The sequence below is a fragment of the Anabrus simplex genome, chromosome 5 (genome assembly GCF_040414725.1).
Source record: "Anabrus simplex isolate iqAnaSimp1 chromosome 5, ASM4041472v1, whole genome shotgun sequence".
NCBI lineage: Eukaryota > Metazoa > Arthropoda > Insecta > Orthoptera > Tettigoniidae > Anabrus > Anabrus simplex.
Genome location: NC_090269.1, coordinates 15,735,302 through 15,762,617, shown reverse-complemented (window position 1 = coordinate 15,762,617; position 27,316 = coordinate 15,735,302). Strand labels below are relative to the sequence as shown.

Genomic DNA, 27,316 nt, shown 5'->3' with positions numbered 1-27,316 from the left:
ACTAGGAAGCAACCCGTTTCCACGAGTGCATTTCAAGGCCTTTTATTATAGCGTAGGCAACGGGCATGGCATTGGCTAGAAATGAGCGAGAGTCGATGTGACGAGCTAGCTCTTTCTTGGAGTCGCTGCTGATAAAAGAGTCGGCTCGTGCTAGCTCTCAGGGAGGAACACCGCCGTCTCAATCCTATATACTGCCTGCTCTATGCTATGCGGCAGCGTGAGCTCTTAGTGTCACGAACCTCCGCTAGGGGCGCCAGCTAACGCACCCAACTTATCTCCGTACCCACGTTATTGTGCGTCTACATCGAACATTTATGTGTGTGTCTCTGTTTGTAAAATTGCTGTGTTCCTCTCTGTATATCAAAGCAGTAAATCCAAATTCTTCAGGTGTGAGGATTCCTGTTATCCCCCCCCCCAAGTAAGGAACTTTGGGAAAATTGGCTTAACGCTATATCAAGGCAAGGATCAACCAAGGGTAATCAAAGGATTCCATCTGATTATTCTCGTGTTTGTAGCCTGAATTTTAGAGATGGAGATAAAATATACAACCAAAAGGAAAATATATTGAAGCCAGAGAGCGTACATAGTCGGTCTTCGAATTATCCCCATACCTTCAAACCAGAAAAATAGCTCCACGAAAGACCAGGCAGCGACAAGATATTTCTTCGGAAGAAATATGTGATGAAACAAGCTCTTCAACCGCAGGAAATTCATTGGATGACGAGTACGAAATTCATTTGAACAACGATGTATCAATCCAAGTCAATATTCCAACGAGTAAGAATGATAGCAGTGATCAGAAAATCAGACATTAGAGGCTCCGTTCAAGAATTCTGAGACTGCGATAACAGCTGATGACTAACCATAATGAAGTTTAAAGACTACAGAGACAATTCGAAGAAAACCCAGAAATTGATCGTCTGAATAAAGTAAAGGAAGCGGCCAAATATAGAGGAGAAACGACCGTTTTTAAAAATCAAATCCATAATTTTCGCAAGACAAAATCCGGGAGTCAGAACAAATCACGCGGTACTATGTGGCGTGGGGAATAGTATCCCAAACGGTTACGAATATGGCAGGACTCCTGCTCTAGTGTCAGCTCCGTCACAAAGTACTCTGGACAGGTAGCCTAAATGGAAAATGTTGATAGTGTTTGTCGGGATTTCCCAATTAATGAAGGAAAGACTTAGATCTGAATGTAAAACTCTCGACCAACAGAGAGGAGTGTAACAGTGATCGCCGATTAAATGGATAATTAGGTAAAGCTCCTCTACGACCAAACCATTGACAAATTCGTTTATGTGGTCAATGTTGAAGGTATATGCGGCACAGATTCTGTAAAATCTGCTGCTCTCGCGGATAAACTGTTGTATTTTCTTGAAATCCGACGTTCAAAGAAGTTCTCTAGTCCTGCTGCCTACTTCCTCCTTAAAGGCTTAGGGTCTCCGGTCTATCCCTTTTAGTTCAGAAATTATTACTGTAATGCCTTTCGGCAAAATAATCCAGATTGTGTGCATTTCTATTCACCAGCAGATAAAACACTTATGCTTGAATGATTATTTCATCGAACACGTTAAAATAATTCGGTTGGAATCAAAACGTGAAAAACTGAAGTGTCTGACTAATGAGACGGCAGATGCTGTCTCGATAACTGTGAAATCTATAGTGGAATGTGTGTCGTATCTGTTAAAAGTCTGTTATTTCATCTTCTCACTAGATGATTTTCTGGAGACGCAATAGAAGTTGTATTTAGTTCAGTGAGATTGGGTGGTAGATTTAATGACATGACGAACGTACACACTGTGCATTATGTGCAATAAAACGTATCCTGAAATCTGGTCATGAACAAAGGGTCAGCGAAATAGTGGTAGAAACTCTTTTGCGTCCACTGCTGATAAATAACAGTAAGAAAAGGACTGAAAAGGTGCTCCGTTACTCGTGTCGAAAAAAATCTGAAAATTGTATGTACCATGCAGCATGGGATGATCCTAACATATCTACTGTAAATGGTAAGATTTTATATATTTTACTTTTCTATATCTTAAGCCAAGCTCAAATGTGAAATGTTAGATTCTGCATGTGTACTATCTTCTCAATTAGTGACATGTTAAGGATTATTTTTCATTTTATATTGGCGTTACGGACCAACTCTCATTTAACCACCATGTGCTCTGGGTGCGGTAAGTGCTGCCATCTGCAATGTCGGTGTAAACGCAATTCTCGCGGCACAGAGCAGGCAGTATATAGAGATTGAGACGGTGGTGGGGAGCAAGGAGGGAGCTAGCTCATACAAGAGTCGACTCGTAATTGAACGACTAGCTTGCAGCATACCAGGTAATGTTCAGGTTGATCGTTTAGCTAAAGCTGCAGCTGAAGGACAAGGACTTCCCTATTACCTCGCCATTCCACACACGGATTATTCCCCTACTATCAAACAGACCGTACTTCAAAAATGGTCTTCTCTATGGAAAAATTCCGCAAAAACGAAGGGTAAAGCTTATTATCAACTACAACCGGAACTGCAAAGAACCCCCTGGTTCACTATGGGCACTTACTCTAGAAGACATATAACTACACTAATCCGTTTACGATTCAATCATGCGCTTACACCCGAATATAAGTATAAATTTCATATCAGTGACACAGATATTTGCACCTGTCAGCAAGCAAGTGGTACGATTCATCACATAATATTCCAATGTTGTAACTATTCTAACCAAAGAAAAAAGTTTTTTCAAGCACTAATAAATCATAACGTTCCTCTACCAACTAGTGTCGCTTGTCTTATTCATGCTCCTACGGAACCATTAGTAAATATGCTCACTAATTTCCTTGATGAATGTAAAATCGCCATATAAGTCACCCTTAGTAGCCTACACTTGTCACTAACGTTCTCACACTTACATTACATAACCTGACTATTCCTTTAAACTACACATGTTAACAACAGTACAAAGCAGCTCACCGATAATAGAAGAAATTCCATATCTATCATGGATATCACATATCGGCGAATATTATCTTTTCATTACAATCTAACATAGGGTCCAATTAATAATTTAATCATTCTTTACCAGCACAAGCCTACTCCTCTGATTCTTCCTCAACCACGCAAAACAACTTCCAAACCTTGCATTACCCAGGATTACCAACCTAGAACTTACTGATATTCTTTCAACACAAATAAGTGCATTAACAAACGGTGTGGTTATTGGGTACAGAGTTAAAACTAAGCCCAACAACATACAAGAAGAAGAAGAAGAAGAAGAAGAACGACTAGCTGTTGATAAAAGAGTCGGCTCGTGCTAGCTCTCAAGGTGCAAGGAGGGAGCCATTATAGCTCTCTCCAATGAGTCGTTCAAAAGAGTCAGTTCGTTCATGAACGACCCATCACTACCTATTTTGTTTTGAATGCAATGTCGCAAGGCTGTTGGTATTGACAGCATTGTGGAAGAGATCTGATAATTACAAGGATTTTTTGTGGGTATGAGTATCTTCTAATTATTTCAATTATTTATCTCAGTGGTGTCTGTTTAATGGTTAGTTTGGTTGTTGTATTGACTGATCTGATGTGTTTTCCTTCCCAACGTCATGCCGGCTTTTCCTGTAGGCAACAAGTGGTTGTGTGCGTAACAGTTTAGTACCAATAATCATTTTGCTAGTGTAAATAATCGAGCCCATAACTTCTCCAACAACAACAAATTTTGCTGGTGTAAACAGAACTAACGGAACTCGTTGGCTAGTGAGAATAAAGTGAAACTTAGGTAGCAATATCAAATCATTTTATGTGACAGTGGTCCGTTAGTGGCATGTTAGTAATTTATTATTACCTTTTTACACAATGTCAGTTATCACAGTCCAGTTTGGACAGTGCGGTAATCAGATTGGTCATGAATGGTTTTCTTTGCTTGCGAAAGATATCCGGAGCGAGAATCGTAGTAATGTATCCGGTGAACAAATTGCCGGTTCCAATTACGAAAACGAAGCTAGGGATAGATGGTTCGTTCAAACTGAAAAATGCGAGCTATTAGCTCGCACGATTCTTGTAGACACCGAAGAAAAGGTTATTAGAGAAATATGCAAGAAACAAATTGCTGCAAATGATTGGAAATACAATTCTGACAATATTATTGCTCCAACTGATGGGGGTTCTGGTAATAACTGGGCGTATGGTTATGGATGCAAAGGCCCTCAATTACGAGAGAGTGTAATGAATTGCCTTCGAAGAGAAGTTGAACGAAGTGACAACTTAATTAGCATTGTCAATCTCCTCAGTTCTGCTGGTGGAACTGGTTCAGGTGTTGGTAGTTTCATTTGTGAATGTTTGAGAGATGAATATCCTACCAAAACAATTGTGAATGCTATAGTTTTCCCTTACCAGAGTGGAGAGACAGTTAATCAGAATTACAATACTTTACTTACATTGGCTAAAGTCTATGACATTGCTGACATGCACATTATTCTTCAAAATGACCGTTTGCAAAAGATGTGTGAAACGTTGATGAGAAACAATGATGTTTGTCTGAAGGACTTAAATGTTCTCATTGGCCTGAAAATGTCCTCTGCATTGCAACCAGTTGGAAGTGTTGCACGTTGTAGTTTATCAGATATTGTAAGTCATATGGCATCTCATCCAGGGTTGAAATTTGTGACTGTAAAAACAGCACCACATATTCAAAAGGAAAGTGAGAAATATGAGTCACCTTTCAGGTGGAACATATTGGTTCATCACATGAAACAAACCTTGCGCCTTTGTTCCCTGAACGAAGAATCCGTTGCTGATTGGGAATATAAGGTTCCAGCCATGACACAGACATACCGTCATTCTTTACTTCAGTATCATTGTTCTGTATCCAATCTACTTATCACCAGGGGCAGTGGAATGATTGAATCTCAATACTTACATGATCTGAATGATAGTATTTTATATCCAAAATGGATTCCTTCAGGCTCACGTCTGAAGCACTTCCATCAGAATCGTAAAATATTAAACATGGACAAGTTTATTACATTAATAACAAACAATTCATCTATTCGTTCTAACCTAAATACTATAATTGAAAAAGCATGGAATTTATTTTCTCAAAAAGCTTATTTGCATCAGTATGGTAAATTTAATGTAAATGAAGAAGAATTTGTGGAAGCTTTTGCTAAATCTGAAAGTGTTGTAAAACTTTATGAAGAATTACAGTGAGGAGTTTCAATTTCTGTATATAAAGTGTTTAAAGATTTTAATAACTATTTGACTACTACTATGGTAGGTCTACTGATAAATATTCATGTTATAGTGTACCGGTAGCTTTTATGACCTTACATCAAAACCATTTTCTATGTTCACATCATCTGCAGCTTTGTTCTTGCCATGTTGTGAAGGTAATGTGCTTCTCTATTCTAACTTATTATGTAACTTTAACCATAAATTTTGGTGTATTAAGGGATATGGTAATTTCAAAATTAACACCAGGATCTTGACTGATGACTTGTTCAAGTGGAATCCCAGCACTGTATACTTAGTGTGGTGTACTGTCTATTGTTACCTATATACTCACTATGGTCTAATCTGTTGTTACCAGTTTCATCCATATCGCATGCAGCAGGGATGCAAGTTAATGCCTTGTGATTATTCCTTGCAACAGGAATCATTATTCTTTTGTTAACGGTTTAATGTCGCATCCAGCTCAGACAAGTATTATGTCAACGATGGGATAGGAGAGGGCTGGGTTGTGGAAGGAGCAACTATGGTCTTAATTAAAGTAAGTTACAGTCCCAGCATTTGTCTGGTGTGAAAATGGGGTAACCACAGAAAACCATGGAAAAGATTTGTGAAACATTATTTATGAAAAAATATATTTGTCTGAAGGATTTAAATGTTCCCATTGTAGCCGGTTGGAAGTGTTGCACAATGGAAAGCCGAATTTCCTGAGTGATTAAAGGCACTGTGCTGAAGTAGTGTCAAGAAAGTCTAACCGGTATATGATATAGTCTCCTGCTGAGGGCAAATTTACGTACGAAGTTGTGATATTGGACTAGGCGAATGATCTTTCCCTTCCATATGAAGAGGACATTCTGAAACAAGACTTGGTTTACCATCCAGTAGAGTACAATCAACTAAACAAAGGAATCATTGGTGTGAAGTGTGCAACAATCCTTCGAAGTGAGACTCCATCAAACGCAACAGTTGCAGCTTTCACCAGCATAAAGGATTTAGGTTCAGTAAATGCACTTTCTTTCTTAATTCACCTCTTCCAAAAAGGTTTTCAACATTCTTTTACAGGTTGAAGTAGTCTCAAATTCATGGGGTGAAGAGTAAAAGATCTGTATCAGAGTTGGAAACAGGCATCACCTCAGAGAGACAGCTATAATAGCGAATGTTTTTTATATTATGGGCGACTGATGAATATCCTAAAATGGCATTGAGGAAGGCAACGGGTAACCACCTCAATTTTCCCCAGGATAGCATTCGACTGGATCACAACCAATTATTATTTATTTTATTTTATGTGTGGTGTTTGGTCAGCATTTATGAGATTGCTTTAAGGCAGTGTGATTTAGGATGCTGTACATACATGCATACATACATACATTATCATTATAGACTGTTATGCCTTTCAGCGTTCAGTCTGCAAGCCTCTGAGAATTTACTAAACGTCGCCACAATCCTCGATTTGCAACTAGTGCTGTGGCCTCATTTAGTTCTATACCTCTTATCTTTAAATCGTTAGAAACAGAGTCTAACCATCGTCGTCTTTGTCTCCCTCTACTTCTCTTACCCTCCATAACAGAGTCCATTATTCTCCTAGGTAACCTATCCTCCTCCATTCGCCTCACATGACCCCACCACCGAAGCCGGTTTATGCGTACAGCTTCATCCATCGAGTTCATTCCTAAATTAGCCTTTATCTCCTCATTCCGAGTTCCCTCCTGCCATTGTTCCCACCTGTTTGTACCAGCAATCATTCTTGCTACTTTCATGTCTGTTACTTCTAACTTATGAATAAGATATCCTGAGTCCACCCAGCTTTCGCTCCCATAAAGCAAAGTTGGTCTGAAAACAGACCGATGTAAAGATAGTTTCGTCTGGGAGCTGACTTCCTTCTTACAGAATACTGCTGATCGCAATTGCGAGCTCACTGCATTAGCTTTACTACACCTTGATTCAATCTCACTTACTATATTACCATCCTGGGAAAACACACAACCTAAATACTTGAAATTATCGACCTGTTCTAGCTTTGTATCACCAATCTGACATTCAATTCTGTTGAATTTCTTACTTACTGACATCAATTTAGTCTTCGAGAGGCTAATTTTCATACCATACTCATTGCACCTATTTTCAAGTTCCAAGATGTTAGACTGCAGGCTTTCGGCACAGTCTGCCATTAAGACCAAGTCGCCAGCATAGGCCAGGCTGCTTACTACATTTCCACCTAACTGAATCCCTCCCTGCCATTTTATACCTTTCAGCATATGATCCATGTAAATTACAAACAGCAAAGGTGAAAGATTACAGCCTTGTCTAACTCCTGTAAGTACCCTGAACCAAGAACTCATTCTACCATCAATTCTCACTGAAGCCCAATTGTCAACATAAATGCCTTTGATTGATTTTAATAATCTACCTTTAATTCCATAGTCCCCCAGTATAGCGAACATCTTTTCCCTCGGTACCCTGTCATATGCTTTCTCTAGATCTACGAAACATAAACACAACTGCCTATTCCTCTCGTAGCATTTTTCAATTACCTGGCGCATACTGAAAATCTGATCCTGACAGCCTCTCTGTGGTCTAAAACCACACTGGTTTTCATCCAACTTCCTCTCAACGACTGATCGCACCCTCCCTTCCAAGATACCAGTGAATACTTTGCCTGATACTAATCAATGAGATACCTCGATAGTTGTTGCAATCCTTCCTGTTCCCTTGCTTATAGATAGGTACAATTACTGCTTTTGTCCAATCTGAAGGTACCTTACCAACACTCCACGCTAATTTTACTACTCTATGAAGCCATTTCATCCCTGCCTTCCCACTATACTTCACCATTTCAGGTCTAATTTCATCTATTCCTGCTGTCTTATGACAATGGAGTTTATTTACTATCCTTTCCACTTCCTCAAGCATAATTTCACCAACATCATTTTCCTCCTCCCCATGAGCTTGACTGTTTGCAACACCACCATGATGATTTCCTTTTACATTGAGAAGATGTTCAAAATATTCCCTCCACCTCTCCAGTGATTCCCTGGGATCTGTTATGAGTTCACCTGAATTACTCAAAACACTGTTCATTTCTTTTTTCCCTCCCTTCCTAAGCTTCTTTATTACTGTCCAGAAAGGTTTCCCTGCTGCTTGACCTAGCCTTTCCAGGTTATTACCAAAATCTTCCCATGACTTCTTTTTGGATTCAACAACTATTTGTTTCGCTCTGTTTCTTTCATCTACGTACAAATCCCTGTCTGCCTCGGCCCTTGTTTGGAGCCATTTTTGATAAGCCTTCTTTTTACGTTTACAAGCTGCTCTCACTTCATCATTCCACCAAGATGTTCGCCTTTTCCCATCTTTACACACAGTTGTTCCTAGGCATTCCCTTGCTGTTTCTACTACAGCATCCCTGTATGCCACCCATTCACTTTCTATATCCTGAACCTGCTTACTGTCTACTGTTCGAAACTTCTCACTAATCATATCCATGTACTTCTGTCTAATTTCCACGTCCTGGAGATTTTCTACCCTTATTCGTTTGCAGACAGATTTCACTTTCTCTACCCTAGGCCTAGAGATACTTAGTTCACTACAGATCAGATAATGGTCTGTATCATCGAAAAATCCCCGAAAAACTCGTACATTCCTAAAAGATTTCCTGAATTCAAAGTCTGTTAAGATATAGTCTATTATGGATCTGGTACCCCTAGCCTCCCATGTGTAGCGGTGAATAGCCTTATGCTTGAAGAATGTATTCGTAACAGCTAAACCCATACTAGCACAGAAGTTCAGCAAACGCTTCCCATTCCCATTAGCTTCCATATCTTCCCCACATTTACCAATCACCCTTTCGTATTCTTCAGTTCTATTCCCAACTCTCGCATTGAAATCGCCCATTAGCACTATTCTATCCTTGCTGTTCACCCTGACCACGATGTCACTCAATGCTTCATAAAACTTGTCAACTTCATCCTCATCTGCACCCTCACATGGTGAATACACGGACACAATTCTTGTCCTAATTCCTCCCACTGACAAATCTACCCACATCATTCGCTCACTTACGTGCCTAACAGAAACTATGTTGCGTGCAATGGTATTCCTGATAAAGAGCCCTACCCCAGACTCTGCCCTTCCCTTTCTAACACCCGTCAAGTACACTTTATAATCTCCTATCTCTTCCTCCTTATCTCCCCTTACCTGATTATCACTTACTCCTAGCACATCCAGATGCATCCTCTTTGCTGACTCAGCAAGTTCTACCTTCTTTCTTCCATAAGCCCCATTAATATTGATAGCTCCCCATCGAATTCCATTTCGTTCGCCAAGTTGTTTCCAAGGAGTCCCTCGCCTGTCAAATGGGAGTGGGACTCCATTACTCCCATAGGTCCGAGGCTTGCTTAAAGTGTTCTGAGCTTGGTAAATTCATGAAGCAGTATGCTGCCCTACTTGCACATAGTCCAAGTGAGGATCTCTCTTCTAACAGGTTATGGACCACCGGTGAATTGTGTAGTCCTAGCCGCCTGAGCACAAGGAGGGCCACGACTCAGAATATGTCCGAGATGCCCACTCCCATTCCATAGCAACTGGTATCCCGACTCTCAGGACCACTTACTAGGCCACTCAGCCGTTGCCCATGGTTCACGAACTAGGACGTGACTACAGTAACCCACAAACATGAACCATCCACAAGGATGCTGTATGCAACATAAATTGGACCAATCAATCACTACTTATCCCCATTTAGGGCTGTTGCCCAGGTGGCTAATTTCCTATTTGTTTATCTACTCTCTTGAATTTATTCAGAGAAGTTGGTCATTTATCGAACATCTCCTCCGGTAAATTATTTATATCCCTACGGCCCGTATTCACCATCGTCAGTTACTTCTGCTGTTATCTTAGATTTCTAAAAGTCTGATAATGTCATTATCTTGGATAACGGTCACTTCTGTATTCATGAAAGAATTTATTGTCTCGGTTTACCAAAACTAAGTTTTCGTTTCAGTCTGAATTTGAACCTTAAATTCTTCATACTAACGCACGGAAAACAAATGACTATGTGCTGCAGTGACTATCGAAATGTAAACAAGTTTTGATTTCATTTGTGATTTGCAAATAATTTATCATAAGTTATGTTCGCTCTTGACCAGAAACAATGAAGGAAGCCTAATATGACTTTCCAAGAGAATAAATTAACTTATTACTGAATTCGGAGGCAGAAAGCATTAACATCATCGAGAATAAGAAAAATTATAGTCTGTAGGCCTACATTATATATTTCACTCAAAACATCAGGCAATATTCCTTAATTATTCATTAAAAAGGCATTCAGTCGTGTATCGTACACGATATAATCAAGAATTTATCTTAGGCCTACCTGTGTGTTGGGAATTCCCGGTTATGTTTGATCATGGATAACACTGACGATGTCAAAGCTTTAGATGACTTCAAATGTGTCTGAAAATCAGTGTCATCAAAGTCCTCAAAATATGTCACACGTTCTTTTATCCACCTAGGACGTTTATTAATTGCATAATCTCGATCATATTCCTTGTTGCTGTGATTTTCTCTTTCAATTAGATACTCCAGCCATCTACGAACTGCCATTTTGGAAGGCTATTATCTTAGATTTCCCATTTTACCGGCCAATAAATCTCCGGTAAAATTTTAAACTGAAATAATACCCGTTATCTTAGATGATGATTTTGGTGAATACAAACTTAACTGTTATCTCAGTTTACATAGCTTTAAACCAAGATAAAAGCTTTTACTTGCGTTGATGAATACGGGCCTTATTCCTCTTCCTATAAACTAATATTTGTCCTTTCCGCTGTCGGCTTGTAACATCTCGTTTATTTAAGCAGTTAGTCTCCTTACTCCCAAGTTTTTCTAGCGCAATGTATGAACCTCACTGGAAAACTCATTTTTCATTTCGTCAAGTGCCACTTTTTCCTTTGCATGAAAAAAATCTTGAAGTCTGCTAAATGTCACACATGCTTTCCAAAGTTTTGGATGACTGACAGGTAACTTATATAAGTTACATGGGGAATTTAATATTTATTGTATGTCTGCAGTAGTAAATGGTCTGTAGCTTGATGAATTTTACACATTCAGTTTCATTTCAATCCTCATAGGAATTTTTTATTTCCGTATTATATGAACCTATTAGGCCTATGTAACCTGATGTTTCATAATGAACTCTATGGATGTCAGCATTTTATATACTCAGTGTAGAGAGAACCTTATATTTAGCTCAACTTATCTAACATAGCATTGTGAAGCTGATAAGTAACATTCAACTGCTGCTTCCATTGATCAAGAGTACGTCGCGTCAGCCTCCTAGTTCGGCATCTCCAAAGACTGTAAAAGTCTTTAGTGGGACCTAAAATAAATATTATTGTTGTTGTTTATCTGGAACCACCTTTTTGTGGTCCATTCTGTATGATTCCTCATTATTAAAAAGGAGTACAGCAAAAGTATAACAAATTGAACAATGAAGTTATAAACTAAGGGATTCAAAAATTTGTATACATCAAACAACATTGAAGTTAAAGTAAGGGACTGCCAAATCTGTATATACTTCTGTTCACCTCTTTTTTTAATACTGCCATCATGTTACTCAGGTTTATCATTGGGGTTGAATTTCTTTGTTGCAGTGAACTTGTAATCAAAACTGTCATGTAAATGTTTTGCAGTGTTTTGCAGTATTAGAAAGTTCTGCACAACAAACAAATCTGAGATTTTTTCCAGAAATATTCTGATTGTATTGTTGAGGATTGGAAACCAGCCATTTCAGCTGGCTGAATGGTGTTCTGTTATCACCCTTTCTTTGAAGTACAAAGCAGTAAATCGTAGTTCTGATCTTTCTGCTGGAGTTTTAAATGGAGCCTATGTAGATGAAACTATTAACTGCCTCAATAGGTTCTTCCTCTATATGCTAAGAGGTGTGATAGGTTTAGCTGCCATGATTTTAGTCATCTTGACATTCAACATCAGTCCAGCCTTTGCACTTTTCTTCTTTTACCTTCAGTAGGAGATACCTTAGCTCTTCTTCATTTTCTACCCTCAGGGTGGTGTCTTCTGCATATCTAAGGTTATTTATATTTTTCCCACTGATTTTTAATCCAATTTCTGTTTCAAATAACTTAGCATTCCGGTTATGTAGCGCATTCCTATCTATGAAATGTCACTGTAATATTTGTCCCAAATGGAACATAATAATTTGTTTTACACAAATGTAGTGAAAAATCTGCGGTAAATTAAGAAATACCGTCGTAACTAGAGAAATATGTATACATACTTACGAGCTGTAGACAGGACTCCCTTATGTTGTATTCCGCTGCTCTTGCCATCTTTTGTTTCTTTCTTGAGGTCCGGGGCTAGCACTGACGAATGGGAGTGCTATGTCTGTGAATTCTCATTATCTTTGTCCATATGACTAGCGCGGGCAGTTCAAACAGCAAAATAGCATGATCCCTGGACCAATAAATATATTACTTTTTTGTTGAAAGGAAAATAGCATTGTTGAAAGGAAAATAGTATGATCCGTGGACCAATAAATGTATCATTTATAATGAATGAGTTAGGGCACAAAACAAATGAGCAACATGAAGAAAACAACACCTGATTAATGCAAACAACTTCAGTGAGCAAAGACATCACACGCGAAAATGTTAGACAAACAAAACACATATGGGAGTGCTGCGACATAGCAGAACAAAAAAAGAATAGTTGTAAGGTAGTAAAGTATGTATCCATCTCATTTGCGGCAAGTAAAATATTTCTTAATTTAGGATCACAGATTTTCGACTTTATTTGTGTAAAGCAATTATTAGGTTCCATTTGGGACAAATATTACAGTGACATTTCGTAGATAGGTATGCGCTACGTAACCAGCATTCCTCATAATATACATTGCATATAAGTTAAATGAATAGGGTGACAATATGCAGCCTTGTCATACACCTTTTTCAATTTTGACCCATTTACCTTACCTTACCTATGGCGCGACGGCCCGTTTTCGGGTCATGGCCTCCCCAGTTGCTCTCCGCCAAACTTGTCGATCTCGTGCAGCTACTCTCCAATTCCGGATCTTGAGGATGTGTGCTGCGTCCTGATGTACACAATTTTCCCATCTGTTACGTGGCCTTCCCACAGGCCTTCCTCCTCCAAAGTCTCCTATGAATACCTTCTTTGGGATTCGGTGTTCTTTCATCCTAATTAGATGACCTGCCCATTTAAGTCTCTTCATTCGAATGGCATGCGACAGGGGTGCCTCCCCATACAGGGAATATAATTCATTGTTATATCTAATTCTCCATTCCCCTTGTACGCATATGGGTCCATAAATTCTCCTCAGGATTTTCCTTTCGAAGGAATCTTTCTCCACGTCTTTCTTTAGGAGGGTCCACGTATCACTTCCATACATCACTATACTGCGAATGAGGGCTTTGTATAGCATAACTTTCAAGCTCTGGTTTATATCTCTACTTTTGAAAATTGGTAGTACTGCAAAGTATGCTCTGTTGGTAGCTTGAATTCTTGCCTCTATTTCCACCATTTCCTCATTCTTGTTGCTTAGATGTACACCAAGGTATTTAAATTCATCCACCACCTCCACTTTGGATCCTTCAGGGACAAGTTGGTCATTTGTATACTTCCTTCTCCGAGCCTGCACCATTACCTTCGTCTTTTGTTCATTGATCTTAAGTCCAATCTCTTTGCCTTCTCTACTCAAGTCTTCAAATGCTTCTTTAACTGTCCTTGTTCTTCCCATCAAATTTGTCATCAGCATATCCATCCAGTTGAGCTGTTGTGTATAGAAGTGTTCCACTGGTGTCCACCCTTAACTTTCTAATCACTGATTCTAGTGCCAGGTTAAATAGAATTGGTGCTAAGCCATCTACTTGCTTCAATCCCTGATTCACTTCGAAGAAGCTGCCTACTTCAGTCTGAATTTTCACTCCCACCATCGTATTTCTCTTAGTTAATTCCACCAGTCGCACCTGCTTTTCTGGTATCTTGAACTCTCTTAATATCTCCATTAATTTATCCCTGTCACTAGAGTCGTATGCTTGTTGAAAGTCGATAAACATCTGTACCACATCTATGCCCCGTTCCCAACACTTCTCCAACACTTGTTTCACGGTAAATATCTGATCAATAGTGGATCTTCCCTTCCGGAACCCTGCCTGGTATTCTCCTAGAATTTCTTCCGCCAGGGGTTCTAATCTCTTCTTCAGGATGGAGGTGAACAGCTTATATACTGTACACAGCAGTGTGATCCCTCTATAATTGATACATACCAAGTTATCTCCTTTCTTGTATATTGGGCATATGATGCCTTTGCGCCAGTCTCTAGGCATTTCTTCTGTATTCCACACACTCAGAATTAGATCATATATAGCTTCTTGTAGTGTGGTTCCTCCGTATTTCCACAACTCTGCAGGGATTCCATCGATACCTGGTGGTTTATTGTTTTTCAGTTGCTGTATGGCTTCTATCACTTCTTGCATAGATGGTGCTGTGACTTCTGATTCATTTGTCTCAGTGTTATTCCTTGAGGTAGTTTGTGTTTTCCCTTTCATTTCTACTGGCTTCAGGAGGTGTTGGAAATATTCCTTCCATCTATCTTGGATCCCTTCTTTATCTCCCAGAAGCTGTCCATTTCTGTCCTTACACATGTTTGTTCTTGCCTTGAATCCTTCTTTTTCTTCCTTAACTTCTCTGTAATCCATGTAGCTATTATCTTCTTTAAATTCCTCCACTATTCTAGCCATTTTCTTCTCTTCTTTCTTTGACATACATTCCTTAATTCTTTATTCTGGTTTTCAACCTCTTGTTTCTTCACCCTTGTTGGTCTCTCTAGGTATGCTTTATATGCTTTATCTCTTTCTTCTATGGCTTTTTGGCATTCCTCATCAAACCATTCCTTTGTGTTCCATTTGGGTACAATCAATAGTGTGTCCTTTGCCACGGCCTTAACACTTTCCTTCAGAGCAGTCCATTTGGTCTCGACCGTTGCTGTTTGGTCCTACTATATTTCTCTATCAGCACTTCTGCCATTCTTTTCCTGTATCTTTCTGATAGTTCATTATTCTTCAGTTCACTAGTATTGTACTTTTCTATCCTACTCATTCCTTCCTTTCTTGTTTTCATAATGCAACACCTTAAGATTGCCTAACTAGAAAGTGGTCAGAGCCACAACTTGTTTCTCTGAATGATCTGACATCCATGATATTGGATGCCCATCTCTTCCATCATTGCATGGTCTATTTGATTACAGGTCTTTCCATCCGGTGATATCCATGTTTGCTTGTGTACCTCTTTATGAGGGAAAGAAGTTGGCATCACTTTCATGTTTCTGCCGGTAGCAAGGTCAAGCAATCTCTGGCCATTATCATTAGTATTGATGTGTAAACTGTGGATCCCTACTATTCCTTGATATATCTCCTCCTTCCCAATTTGTGCATTTAGGTCTCCTATTATCATCTTAGCATCGTTTGATGGGATTGAATCTAGCACTCGTTCCAGTTCAACATAGAACTGATCCTTGACTATCTGTTCCTTGTCTTCCGTTGGTGCATATACATTTACGATTGTTAAGTTATAGAATCGCATTTTAACATGCAGTGTTGCCAATCTTTCATTTACTGCCGAAAACTGTAGTACATCACCTTTTGCTTGTTTTCGTACTATAAATGCTACTCCTCCTCCTTGTGCTTTCCTTGACTTCCCACTACTGAATATTGTGTGGGTTTTGGTGTCCCAGATCTCATACCTTCCTGACCATCTAGTTTCTTGTATGGCTGCTGTGTCCACTTTGTTGACTTCTAGTTTCTGCATCAGTACTTTCAGTGCTCTGACTCGTAGAAGTGTGCGTACATTCCATGTACCAATTGCGTAGTCCATTGCCTTTAGCTTAGCTTGTCGTCTATTAAATCCACCATTCCGAGGCATATTCTGGGGCTTTGCAACAGTTTGTTTTCCGGAGCAAGGTTATTAGCCTTGCTCCAACCCCCAGCAATCCTGGAGGACCGATGTTTTCTGTTAGGGTTATCTCCCTTAGCTGATTGGTCCCCATTTAAGCGTCGGGAATTTGCTTTCTGCCCTTACATGACTTAGCCGTGTACCTTAAAGAATGTACCCGTTGCCCAGAGGCCACGGCGTGGACGTGCATGTATTGGACTTGGTAGGAATAAATGGCATTTCCTGTGTTTTGCTAGTGCACTCCCATCGGCAAGAAGTGCACCCACAGGACCACATACTACCCCTTCGACCCCCCTTGACCCATTTAGTTGTTGTATGTAGAGTTCTCACGGCAGCTTCTTGGTTAGAGTAGAGATTCTTCAGAAGGCAAATAAGATGATCTGGTATTCCCATAGTCTTGAGTACTTTCCACAATTTATTGTGGTCTATACAGTCAGAAGCTTTAGCATGTCAATTTTATTTTTTTATTATTACAATTTTTGCCTGGAATCATTCTCTGATGTCTCCAGTTTTCATGAATAGATCCCCATCTTACTCAGTCTGTTCTTTTCCTCCACTTCCTTGCATTGTTCATTCATTCTTCTGGGAATTCTCTTGCTTTCTCCATAATCCAGCACACTTGTTCCTCTGCCTTTCCGGAAACTGGCTTGCTCTTCAGGAAGTTCTCGGTCTATATAGGTACTACTTAAACCTATTTTTCAGGATCTCGAGCATAACTTTGTTAGTGTGCGAGATAAGTGCGACTGTTCTGTAGTTTAAACATTCTTTAACACTGCCCTTCTTCGGAACTCGGTCGAATACTGAGTTTTTCTAATCTTTTGGCCGCTGCTGGGTTTTCTGTATATGCTGACATATTGAATGCAACATTTTCACTGCATCCTCTCCTAGGATTTTGAACAGTTCTGCTGTAATTTCATCATAACTGCTGCCTTGTTTGCAATACTTTCTAGGACCAACTTGACTTCACTTTGTAGGATATCTGGTTCTTCCTTAATTTCATCAAGAATATTCAGTTCTTTTCTATACAAACCGTCAACATAATCCATTCAACTTCCCTAATCTCCTCTGCTTCTCTAAGATCTTTCCCATTTTAATCTTTTATTATTACAATTTTACCCTGGAATCATTCTCTGACGTTTCCAGTTTTCATGAATAGATCCCCGTCTTACTCAGTCTGTTATTTTCCTCCACTTCCTTGCATTGTTCATTCAAGAAGGCATTCTTGCCTCTTCAGCTAATTTCTGGAACTTTGTATTTAATTTAAACATCTTTGATTTTCGCTTTCCTTCTGCTATTTGCAGTGCTTCATCTGATAACCACCTGGCTTTGTTATTATTTTCTTAGGGATATGCTTTTCTGCTGTCTCCTTAACAACACACTGTTTACTGTAGGTCATGTCTACATGATGATGTGGCTTTGTTTTTGTTTAGGTTTAGGTGTATGGGCATCGTTTGAGCAGCTGGAACAGTATGTTGGTAATGACTAGCAAGTTGTCTTGACAGAATTCTAGGAGTCTGTGCCCTTCTTCATTTGTTATACCTGTACTTTTAATTATTTCACTCCAGCGAAGTGAGAACAGATGTATGGCCTTGAGGACGAGTGCCTAGGGCAGCTGGCTGTGCCTGCTGTATGGGATACTTTCCACTCTCCGCTCTCTTACTTACATTTGTTCACGTTTTAAAACACGATAGGTTGCCTACTTATTAAAATGTATATAAACTTAAGTTAGTTCAGTCAAAATATCTTTGCTTATATTTTTATCATTTTCATTCACGCAGAGCTTCCCTTCCTTCTTTTAAATCCACGCCTTTGGACACAGCATGGGCAGAATTACATTTTTACGTCTTCATTTTCTTCAAAGTCACTATGCGTTATGAGGATATTCAGTTTTTCATGCATTATGAAATACTGTAAATACTGTACCATAGTGTGTTCAAGGTACTTATAGAAGTGCTAATACTTTGGCATTGAACAGCAATTTCACGGCAAATGATGTGCGCGGAAGTCACTCGAACCCTTACCTTCTAACTGATTGCTTCTGATGTCTGGTGACCACTAGGAACTACAGACTTGCAAGGCAACTGGTGGATATTGTGGAGGTCGAACTTGTCCAGCAGTTTGTTGTAGCGAAGCACAGAAAAGTTGAACAACGCACGACTGCTACAGCAGTCCACCGTCCATGTGGCATCACTCCTGCACAACTGCTACAAGAGTACACTGGTGTAAAAAGGTTAAACTGGAATACCCTTTTGTTTTGATGTATTAGTCACCAAAAGTTTGTGGTTTTTTAAATTTTTACATGCATACATTCTATTGCATCAATGACTGTTTATATCTGAATTAGTTTCTTGTAGTTGAGAATCCAGCATTGAACTTCAGCTAAAACACAATAGTTTTTTGTAGTTGAGAATCACCTTCAGATATAACTGGAATAAATTGCAGAAAGTGAAAAGTAGATATGAAGGAACTGAAATCTTCAGAAACCATGAAGTCTTCTCAGAAGTTATCTAAATTGACAAATGACTTCTGGAATGGTAAGCAAAAGCTTAGTATTGTGCATGCAATAATTGTCTTTCATTCATATGCTGACTTATAAGCTCACACTCATTTAGCAGAGGGACCGATGAACTAGGGGGAGAGATTACACTTTTTCTTCCACTCGCTATGGCAAGAGTGTGGACTTCTTGTGTGATTACTTCATGCAAAATACAAATTAAATTCATAGTTACGCCCAAGCACCCAAAAAGTAAAGGAACATTTTATCAAGATATCTCGGCGATCCAGGTTTCTACCACTGTGTACTGAAGACGTTTAGTTCAACTCACTACTGTTGGGAAAAATATTTCTTATGTAATGGATTGCGTTTTAGCTGAAGTGGATTCCCAACTACAAAAAACTAATTCAGGAATCGCGTTTTAGCTGAAGGTCACTGGAGCCACCCAAACTTATTTTGGTTTTGATGGGGGGGGGGTAAGATTGGATGTCCTACCTGATGCCATGTAATTCTTGAGATGAAAATCTTGACCCAGGATTGAGTAGGATTCGAACCTCAGCCTTCTGGGTGGGAAGCCAGCAGCTAAGCCACTGAGCTTATTACACCCCCTTTCCTAACCTGTCTTTTGTTACGAAATAAAATTGACACTTCGATACTGTAAAATAAGTTTAGGGATAATGTCCACTACATATTCACCACAGCACCATAAATATTTGGAGTGAATTGTGATGCTGTGTAAAGTGTCCAAGCACATGTAAAAATATTGCCTCATAAGTTTATTAATTAATATTTAATAATAAACACAATGCGTGCATATGATTTTAAAGATAGAGAAATTCACTGTCAATACAAGGCTTCATCTTTTGCATTATGAGAAAGAGGAAGTGTTCTTTGTTTGCCGTCAAACAGGCGGTACTGCCGCAGATTTCACAAACACAGTTGCTGGATACAAATTAGCAATGTACCTGTTCTTTGCATGGGAATTGGTAATAGATTTCATGATTCCTTCATGAATTTATGCGAAGGTACATCCATGTATTCAGATGTTTGATATGGCATGTTAAACTGATATTCTTGTACAAAAGCAAGTGGCAGTAGTCTAACGTGGAGTACGATAAGATTGAACAGAATGAGGATGATCACAAAGTATATTGAATAATACAGTTCCTGGTCTGAAGTTTTGCGTAATTCTCCATACTTCTCGGTTACATATGTTTCATATGAAACTGGGACTTGCGCTATGGCTGAACGCTTATGAAATCAATCGTTGACGAAAACCTCTCTTAATATCTGTTCTATCACAGCAGGTAGAAATCCACTAAGTTTGGTTGTGTATATTTTGTGGGAGGGCAAAATTACTGTTTCTCTTTCGTATAAACCCCCAGTCAGTTCAGGGATTTCAAAACAATATTGGCTGTAGAACTTACCCAAGGACAGGTGGATTCTAAATATGAAGTTTCTTAGACATATATCCAGTAGTTTTCAAGTTAAAAGAACCCAAACAGACAGACAGGCAGACACCAAAGCTGATGGTAATTATTACACCTGAAACGGATAATTGAAAAAAAATTTTTGCCAAGATAGTCAATGTACAGTCACTAAAACGCGATCCATTACATAATAAGAAATTTTTTCCCAACAGTAGTGTGATGAACTTTTTTTTTTTTTTTTTTTTACAGTTTGCTTTACGTCGCACCGACACAGATAGGTCTTGTGGCGACAGTGGTATGGGAAAGGGCTAGGAGTGGAAAGGAAACAGCCGTGGCCTTAATTAAGGTACAGCCCCAGCATTTGCATGGTATGTAAATGGAAAAACCATCTTCAGGGCTGCCAACAGTGGGGTTCGAACCCACTATCTACCGGATGCAAGCTTACAGCTGCGTGTCCCTAACCACATGGCCATCTCGCCCGGTGTGAGGAACTTTAACATCTTCAGTGGCACAGTGATAGAAACCTGGATCGCGGAGATATATTGAAAAAATTTTCATTTTCTTTTTGGGTGCTAGGGTTTAACTATGAGTTTGTGATTTAAATAGACTGTAAATTCAGAAAATCTATAGTCTCAACTTGATGAGCGTAATGTACCAAAATACCGTTTTTGTGAATCTTTATTAAATTTTGCTGCGAGCACGTATTGGAACCTATTATTCCATAAATACTCGGACACATGTATGGTGCTCCTAATTGTTACTTTTAGGGATTCAAGAGTTCTTTTTGAAGCAAAGGTATTGTTGTTAATGAATGTTTCATGCTCTTGAATATTTACAAAGAGCTCCTACTGGTGTAGAAGTGTTTAATACAGCTGTTAGGCGATTCAGTCAGTTCACCCCTGTGAATTTATCTAAAAAACTTTATAGTCTGCCATTTGCAACTAAATTACTGAATAACTGAAAAGCAAGTCTTATGTTCATGCGCTGAAATTAAGTAGGGTCTAAATGTGCCGATGTTAGCTGGTGGCAAACTTTCAAATCTGCAAATTTATGGAAGTTTTCCTTTTCAAAAATCTGTCTATAGAATTTAAAGTCCACAACTCCATTAATGTAATAGACTTTCTCTTTGTTGTGGAAATTACTTCTGATGCACTTAATTATATGTAAAGCATCTGAAAAGCACGAAGTATTCTACTTTTATCAAAAAAAATTTAGGAGTAGAACATAATTATGACGTTCTCTTCGTCCCATTTATTCCTAAACATTTTCACACCTTTTTATTAGACTGACATCAGTCTGAGGTGAGGCACCAGTTTGCTCCAATTGTGACAAAATATCGCCAGGTGTGGAATTTGCGGCTTGCATAAACAGCAACCACTTGAACTCAATTATGCTATAGGGCCACAAATTTGAACAACACATGATTTGAGAATTTATTTTTCCTATTTTTGTGGGTGTGTGCTGCTAATTTCATGAATCCATCAATTTTTAATGAGTTTATATTAAACTGAACCTGTTCTCTTATACTTACCTAGTCAAATAGACTTAAGTTGTGTGTGAATTTGTATATGATGATGCTGGATTTAGAATGTTAAACTAGTAGTATTTCTTGTAATATTTTCTTTCCATGGAATTGCTTGTTGTATTCTTGTTTGTTTTTTTTGTTTGTTTGTTTTGTTGTTGGGTAATTATGTTAACTTTACTGTATTATTACACTACTGTAAGTGACCATTGCCACCAGGATATTTCCCATTTGCGATGTATTTGCTAATAATAATAAAATTTTAAAAATGAGAATTCCCGTGCGACTGATTTCACTTTTCTATTCACGGAAATAGTTCTCAATAGTACTAATGGTAGGAGTGTACATACCATAAGGGCACTCAAGCTCTTTTAACCAATTTTAATATTTTGGCCTCCAAAAGAAATGGAAGCATGTCATGCCTAGACAGTGCCTATAATTTGTAAGTAGATGATTTCATAAAAAAAATACTATCTAAAAGGAATTAATTTCTTACTTCTTAGCTGATAGTATTTGAGCATGTTGTCAGTCACCTTTTGCTTTCTACTTAGGGCCTAATGTTGGCTCACTGAAGTTCAGTAATTCGATTGTTTTGACTTCGAATCTCTTAGGGCCTGTACTATGACAGCCAGATAAAAGTGCGATTTAAATTTATGTGGCAGTTTGCACATTTATCTGGAAGTTCGGTTGAAAACATGTACTACGACTTTCGATTATGTGCAATCTGGGAGAATATTCTCGAGGTTAGCTATGCCAAAGTTGTAGAGGCAGTTAACGCTCTTATCTGGGACTTCGCTCCTATCGGGGACGCTACTGTAAGAATCAAGATGGCTACACATCAAGGTGAATTTACATCTGCATGATGCTGTGCAAAATTAAGTTGTTACAATGTAATTTATGTATATATTTATGAAGTATGTCATGCTTCCTGTCCAGCTATCACAGAATTCTAAAGATTTCCCAAGCTAGCAAGTTGTTGCTGCTGACTATATGAGTTGCACACAAGCACATCAACAGCAAGATTCATGGGTAGCCGTGGTTGTTAAGGCAACATCGTTTACTGCAATGCAGTTCTTCGTGGGTTTGAGTCCCAATAGTCTAACATTTTTTAACCTTCTAAATATTAGTCAATAGGGTACTAGAGGTGATAGTACTCATTTCCTAATCATTAGAATGCGTGTCAAAAGCGTGGGTTCTATTCCAAATCTATCCGCAGCGCACATATGGAGTAAAGGTATACGACGTTGTTCATGGCGATCGTCCGTCGAATGAGGATTAAGGAGGTTATATTTCTTCTTCTACGTTGTGTTTACCCTCCAGGGTCGGTTTTCCCTCGGACGCAGTGAGGGATCCCACCTCTACCGCCTCAAGGACAGTGTCCTGGAGCTTCAGACTCTGGGTCAAGGGATACAAATGGGGAGGATGGCCAGTACCTTGCCCGGGTGGTCTCACCTGCTATGCTGAACAGGGGCCTTACGGAGAATGGGAAGATTGGAAGGGATAGACAAGGAAGAGGGAAGGAAGCAGCCATGGCCTTCAGTTAGGTACCATCCCGGCATTTTCTTGGAGGAGAAGTGGGAAACCACGGAAAACCACTTCCAGGATGGCTGAGGTGGGAATCAAACCCACCTCTACTCAGTTGACCTCCCGAAGCTGAGTGGACCCTGTTCCAGCCCTCGTACCACTTTTCAAATTTCGTGGCAGAGCCAGGAATCGAACCCGGGCCTCCGGGGATGGCAGCTAATCACACTAACCTCTACACCACAGAGGCGGAGGTTATATTTCTTTGACTTCATAACAATTTGCTAGTATGTATTTACACTAAAGTGAGATAAATGCTTGCCAGTTACTATTCTCACATTGTATTGAAATGAAAGAAACTAACTACTTATTCAATGAGCAAAAAATAAATTGAATTAATAATGAAATTGTACCGGTTGGTACACGTATACGCCACACATTTGAATTTTCTGTCTTAAAGTACTCCTCTACAGCTGAAACTCTGAACTTTAAAACTGAATTAATTCAACCGTTTATCAGAAGATCTCACTGTTAATTTCGAATTGTTTTTGTTTACTAATTATCAAGAAGTGTGGACATTCTCTCACAGATGTCTCTACCAAAAACTATGATCATACACCCTGGTGCGAAGTTAAGGAACTTTTCTTGAAGATATTTTGTATTCATAAGTTTGTTCTGTACTAAATGTTGTTCTTTCATTTGTGGGTTGGCAATATTAATCTTTCTTTCCGCCAGTTTTGAAATTAGCTAATTGTAAATTTCTGTCATTAATTTTCAGACAATGGCATCTTTCTTCCCCAATGTTGATGTGTAACTGTAAGCTACCCAATAAACGACTGTGGGTGTGTCTTAATCATTCATGAAAGGTCTCGAATCTTCCCCGAGAGTATAAAAACTGCTGATTTTCCTGGCTCTCCGCCACTCGTACAACATCTAGCTTAGTGTATGGAAGTATAGCAGGAGGCGGGAAGCGCCTCTTTCATCCGCCAGCAGCATTTCTACAAGGTAATGGCCTTTTAACATCTTTATTTCTTGCTAGCTCAGCAGTTTAGCCCTCGGGGAAGGTCCGAAACCTTTTCAATGTAACCTACCTTTCTAAAAATGTAACTTAGTGCCGGCTTATGTAAAAGTTTCTTATTACTTCTGTAAATCGGGTATAGAGAGTGCTTTACCCTCTCGAGCTCCCCTTCATTTTGAGTTTAGGTGACTACGTTTTCATAACCGATTTTCTACTCTTAATGTACTAAAATTTTCTTATACGAGTCACCTCCCTAGTTTGGGAATAGCCCCTGTGTCATCGGCCTAGTGCCCCTTAGATTTTTTAAGGTTTCATGTAGGAGCGCAAGCTACGCCTCCATTCATATTGGTATTTTGGGCCATTTCATTAACCTATTATTTTTCTTTTAAGGCCCTGTAGGCTGGGTACGAGATACCCCTGTTTAGTTCTTGTAAGTTGCGCCTTGATGGCAAGTGATTGTAAACCATTGAATTGCCTTTAATAGGCTTGAAAGATTGAGAGCGGGTCAGCTCTTTATGGTGTTTTGAAAGGTGCCTCTAGGAGGCTTGACATTACTAGATGGGAGCAAGTGCTCCATGTAATGAGGGGTTTTTCTGCCCTTTGGTAATTTGTGGTTGTGAGCTGAGGGCTCAGGAATTATAAACTTGGGGCTCGAAGCCCAGAATTTGTAAAGATCCCTTAACTTGTGCTTTCGTTTGTAAAGTTATGATTGTACCTGATTTTTCATTGTTATTTCAGCTAGTGAAAATTTGTTAAATCTTGTTGTCTATTGAAAATATAACCTTTATTGAAATTTTAATTCATCCTTCGGACTTGTAGTTAGACCCATTCCAGCCCGCACCTTCTTTCACCTCTGCATTCCACGGATAACTCCGTAACAGAAATTAATGACCCTACGCTGCATCAGTGGCATTAATTACGAATATAAACTTTACCTTCGCCATCATAACGCGCATCCTCGTAAATAGTATTAGACAAAAAAAGATACATAACCTGAATCGTAACTTTTGCATCTAGGTTTCATTTTCAGTCTTTTTATTTTCTATAATAGTTTCAGTTTTGTTATATAGTTAATTAATTTTAACATTTCTTCGTATTCTTCTTATGTGTAGATTTCAGTCCTAATTCTGTTTTTGACCTGAACTTCCACATTATAGCTTCATAAGAGTCTGATATTGGATTCTAGTAATACAATTTCAAAAGGAATAGAGCTAAACAAAAGAAAACACCAGGGAACACGTATACCACCGTGCTAAATTTCACTATATTTTCAGTAACCTTATTACCAACCCAATAAAAATGTTACTACATTTTTCACATTGTAATACCGTTGGTAGTACGCAAGAAAATATTTAACTTCTAGTTTGCAAAACTGCAGCCTACATATCTGGCTGTTTACCTGACAGTTGTAGTACAGGCCCTTAGTTGTTTTTCTACCTATTTCAATTTATTATTGGTAGTAATTTACAGTCTGGCTGCTCAAGTCCGCTATGGTAATAGAGTAGGCCCTACAGGCAGCGACTCTGCGTCGTGTGTCAGGTGGTGGGGAAATAACTCGACCCCGTAAGAGAACCACCGACTTCGGGCAGATGAGTTCTCTTAGGTGTGGCCTCTTCACCTGTTGTCGGCAGTTCTAAAATACTTTTGGGAGTAGTGAACCATTATAATAACAGCCTAAAAATGAGTGCAGATATTGTGAGGCAACAGAAAATGCTAGGACGTCTCTTGCAGGCGATGTACAGTTCTTGAGGTACTGGGGAAGGTGTATGAAACGGGCGGCCAATATTGCAATATATCCAAATCAGGACAGTCAACACCAAAGAGATGACAGTTCATGAAAGAGAAGGACATAGCCATTCTTGGTTGTAGTGAAACAAAATAGAGAGGAAGAGGGGAAAGAAAACTGAAGAAAGGGTGAAGGCTGTTTTACAGTGGAGGACAGGATGCAGTAAATGGAGTAGGAATGATCATTAGAAGGAATGTCCTAGAATATGTGAAGATCACTGACAGAACAATCATAGCAAGGATACAGTCTTGAGACAGGAACATGAGATCTGTTCCAAGTGTATGCTCGACAAACTGGAAAGAAAGAAGAGAATAAAGAAAAATTCCTTGAAGAAGCGGAGAAATATATGGAAGACAAGGAATTAAAAATAACAAAGCTCTTGGGATTGATGAAATACCTGGAGCATTATTAAAACAATCAGGAGATAAATTAAAATATTATATTATTTTACAACTTAGTATGTAATATTTATAGGATTGGAGAATTACCTGGTGACTTCATAAATTATATAATAATACCATTACCAAAGAAATCTATTGCAAGATCTTGTAAACAATACAGAACATTGAGTCTAGTGAGTCATGTCTCAAAAAATAATCACTACAATAATATTACGGAGAATGGAAAACAAAATAACAGAACAATCATCTGAAGATCAATTTGGGTTTAGAAAAGGAATGGGAACACTTGAAGCAATATTAGCATTGAGGCAAGTGATAGAAAAATAAAATAAAAAGGATAAACCAACATCTATAGCATTTGTTGATCTGGAGAAGGTGTTTGACAATGTAAATTGGAATGTTTTATTCAGTATTCTTCAACAAATAAGTATCAGCTTTAGAGATAAGAGAATCATATATAACATCTATAAGCAAGAAATTGTAGTAATTTACTGTGGTAATAAAGAAGAAACAGCTCACTTTGAAAAAGGGTTCCAACAAGGATGTTCTTTATCTCCATATGTCGTGAATCATGATGGGAGAGCGAGGTTAATGAAACACACTTTTATGTAGCATTTCCTTTCTTTATTTACAGAGACAATATATAAACAAATGAACACAATTGAAGATGCTTTCTTCACGGAGTAAAAGAAGATGTGTTAGGCGAGATTCCCAACATCCTCCCCACTCTGGTCAATCTCCAGAAGGATGACAAGTTGTATCGGTTGGCTAATTTTGGATCCACAGTATTCCCCACTTGGAGTTTCGGATGTCCACCATGAGGCCACCTACCTCGTGGTAGTTTTGCAGTTGGAGGAGGTACTCTTCCTTCCACTGCTGCCAGAGATCATCTGTGTATTTCATCATCATATGTAACTCCTTATTTAGGTCTCTCCTTGTTTCTGGCTCC

The 27,316-nt window shown here is 38.9% G+C and overlaps 1 protein-coding gene across 8 annotated transcripts in view; it reads left to right on the top strand.

Moving 5' to 3' along the window:
• The first annotated feature begins 3,334 nt into the window (after positions 1-3,334).
• The window catches only part of LOC136873675 (uncharacterized), an 82,433-nt gene continuing 58,451 nt past the window's right edge, over positions 3,335-27,316 (top strand). The window contains exon 1 of one of the 8 annotated variants that reach the window (XM_067146784.2): positions 3,335-3,480. Coding sequence is in view for 2 of the 8 variants with exons in the window: in XM_067146783.2 (XP_067002884.2) it covers positions 5,305-5,373 (69 nt within the window). In the remaining 6 variants the exon portion in view is untranslated. The other 7 variants (XM_068228005.1, XM_067146781.2, XM_067146780.2 and 4 more) reach the window with 7 other exon arrangements.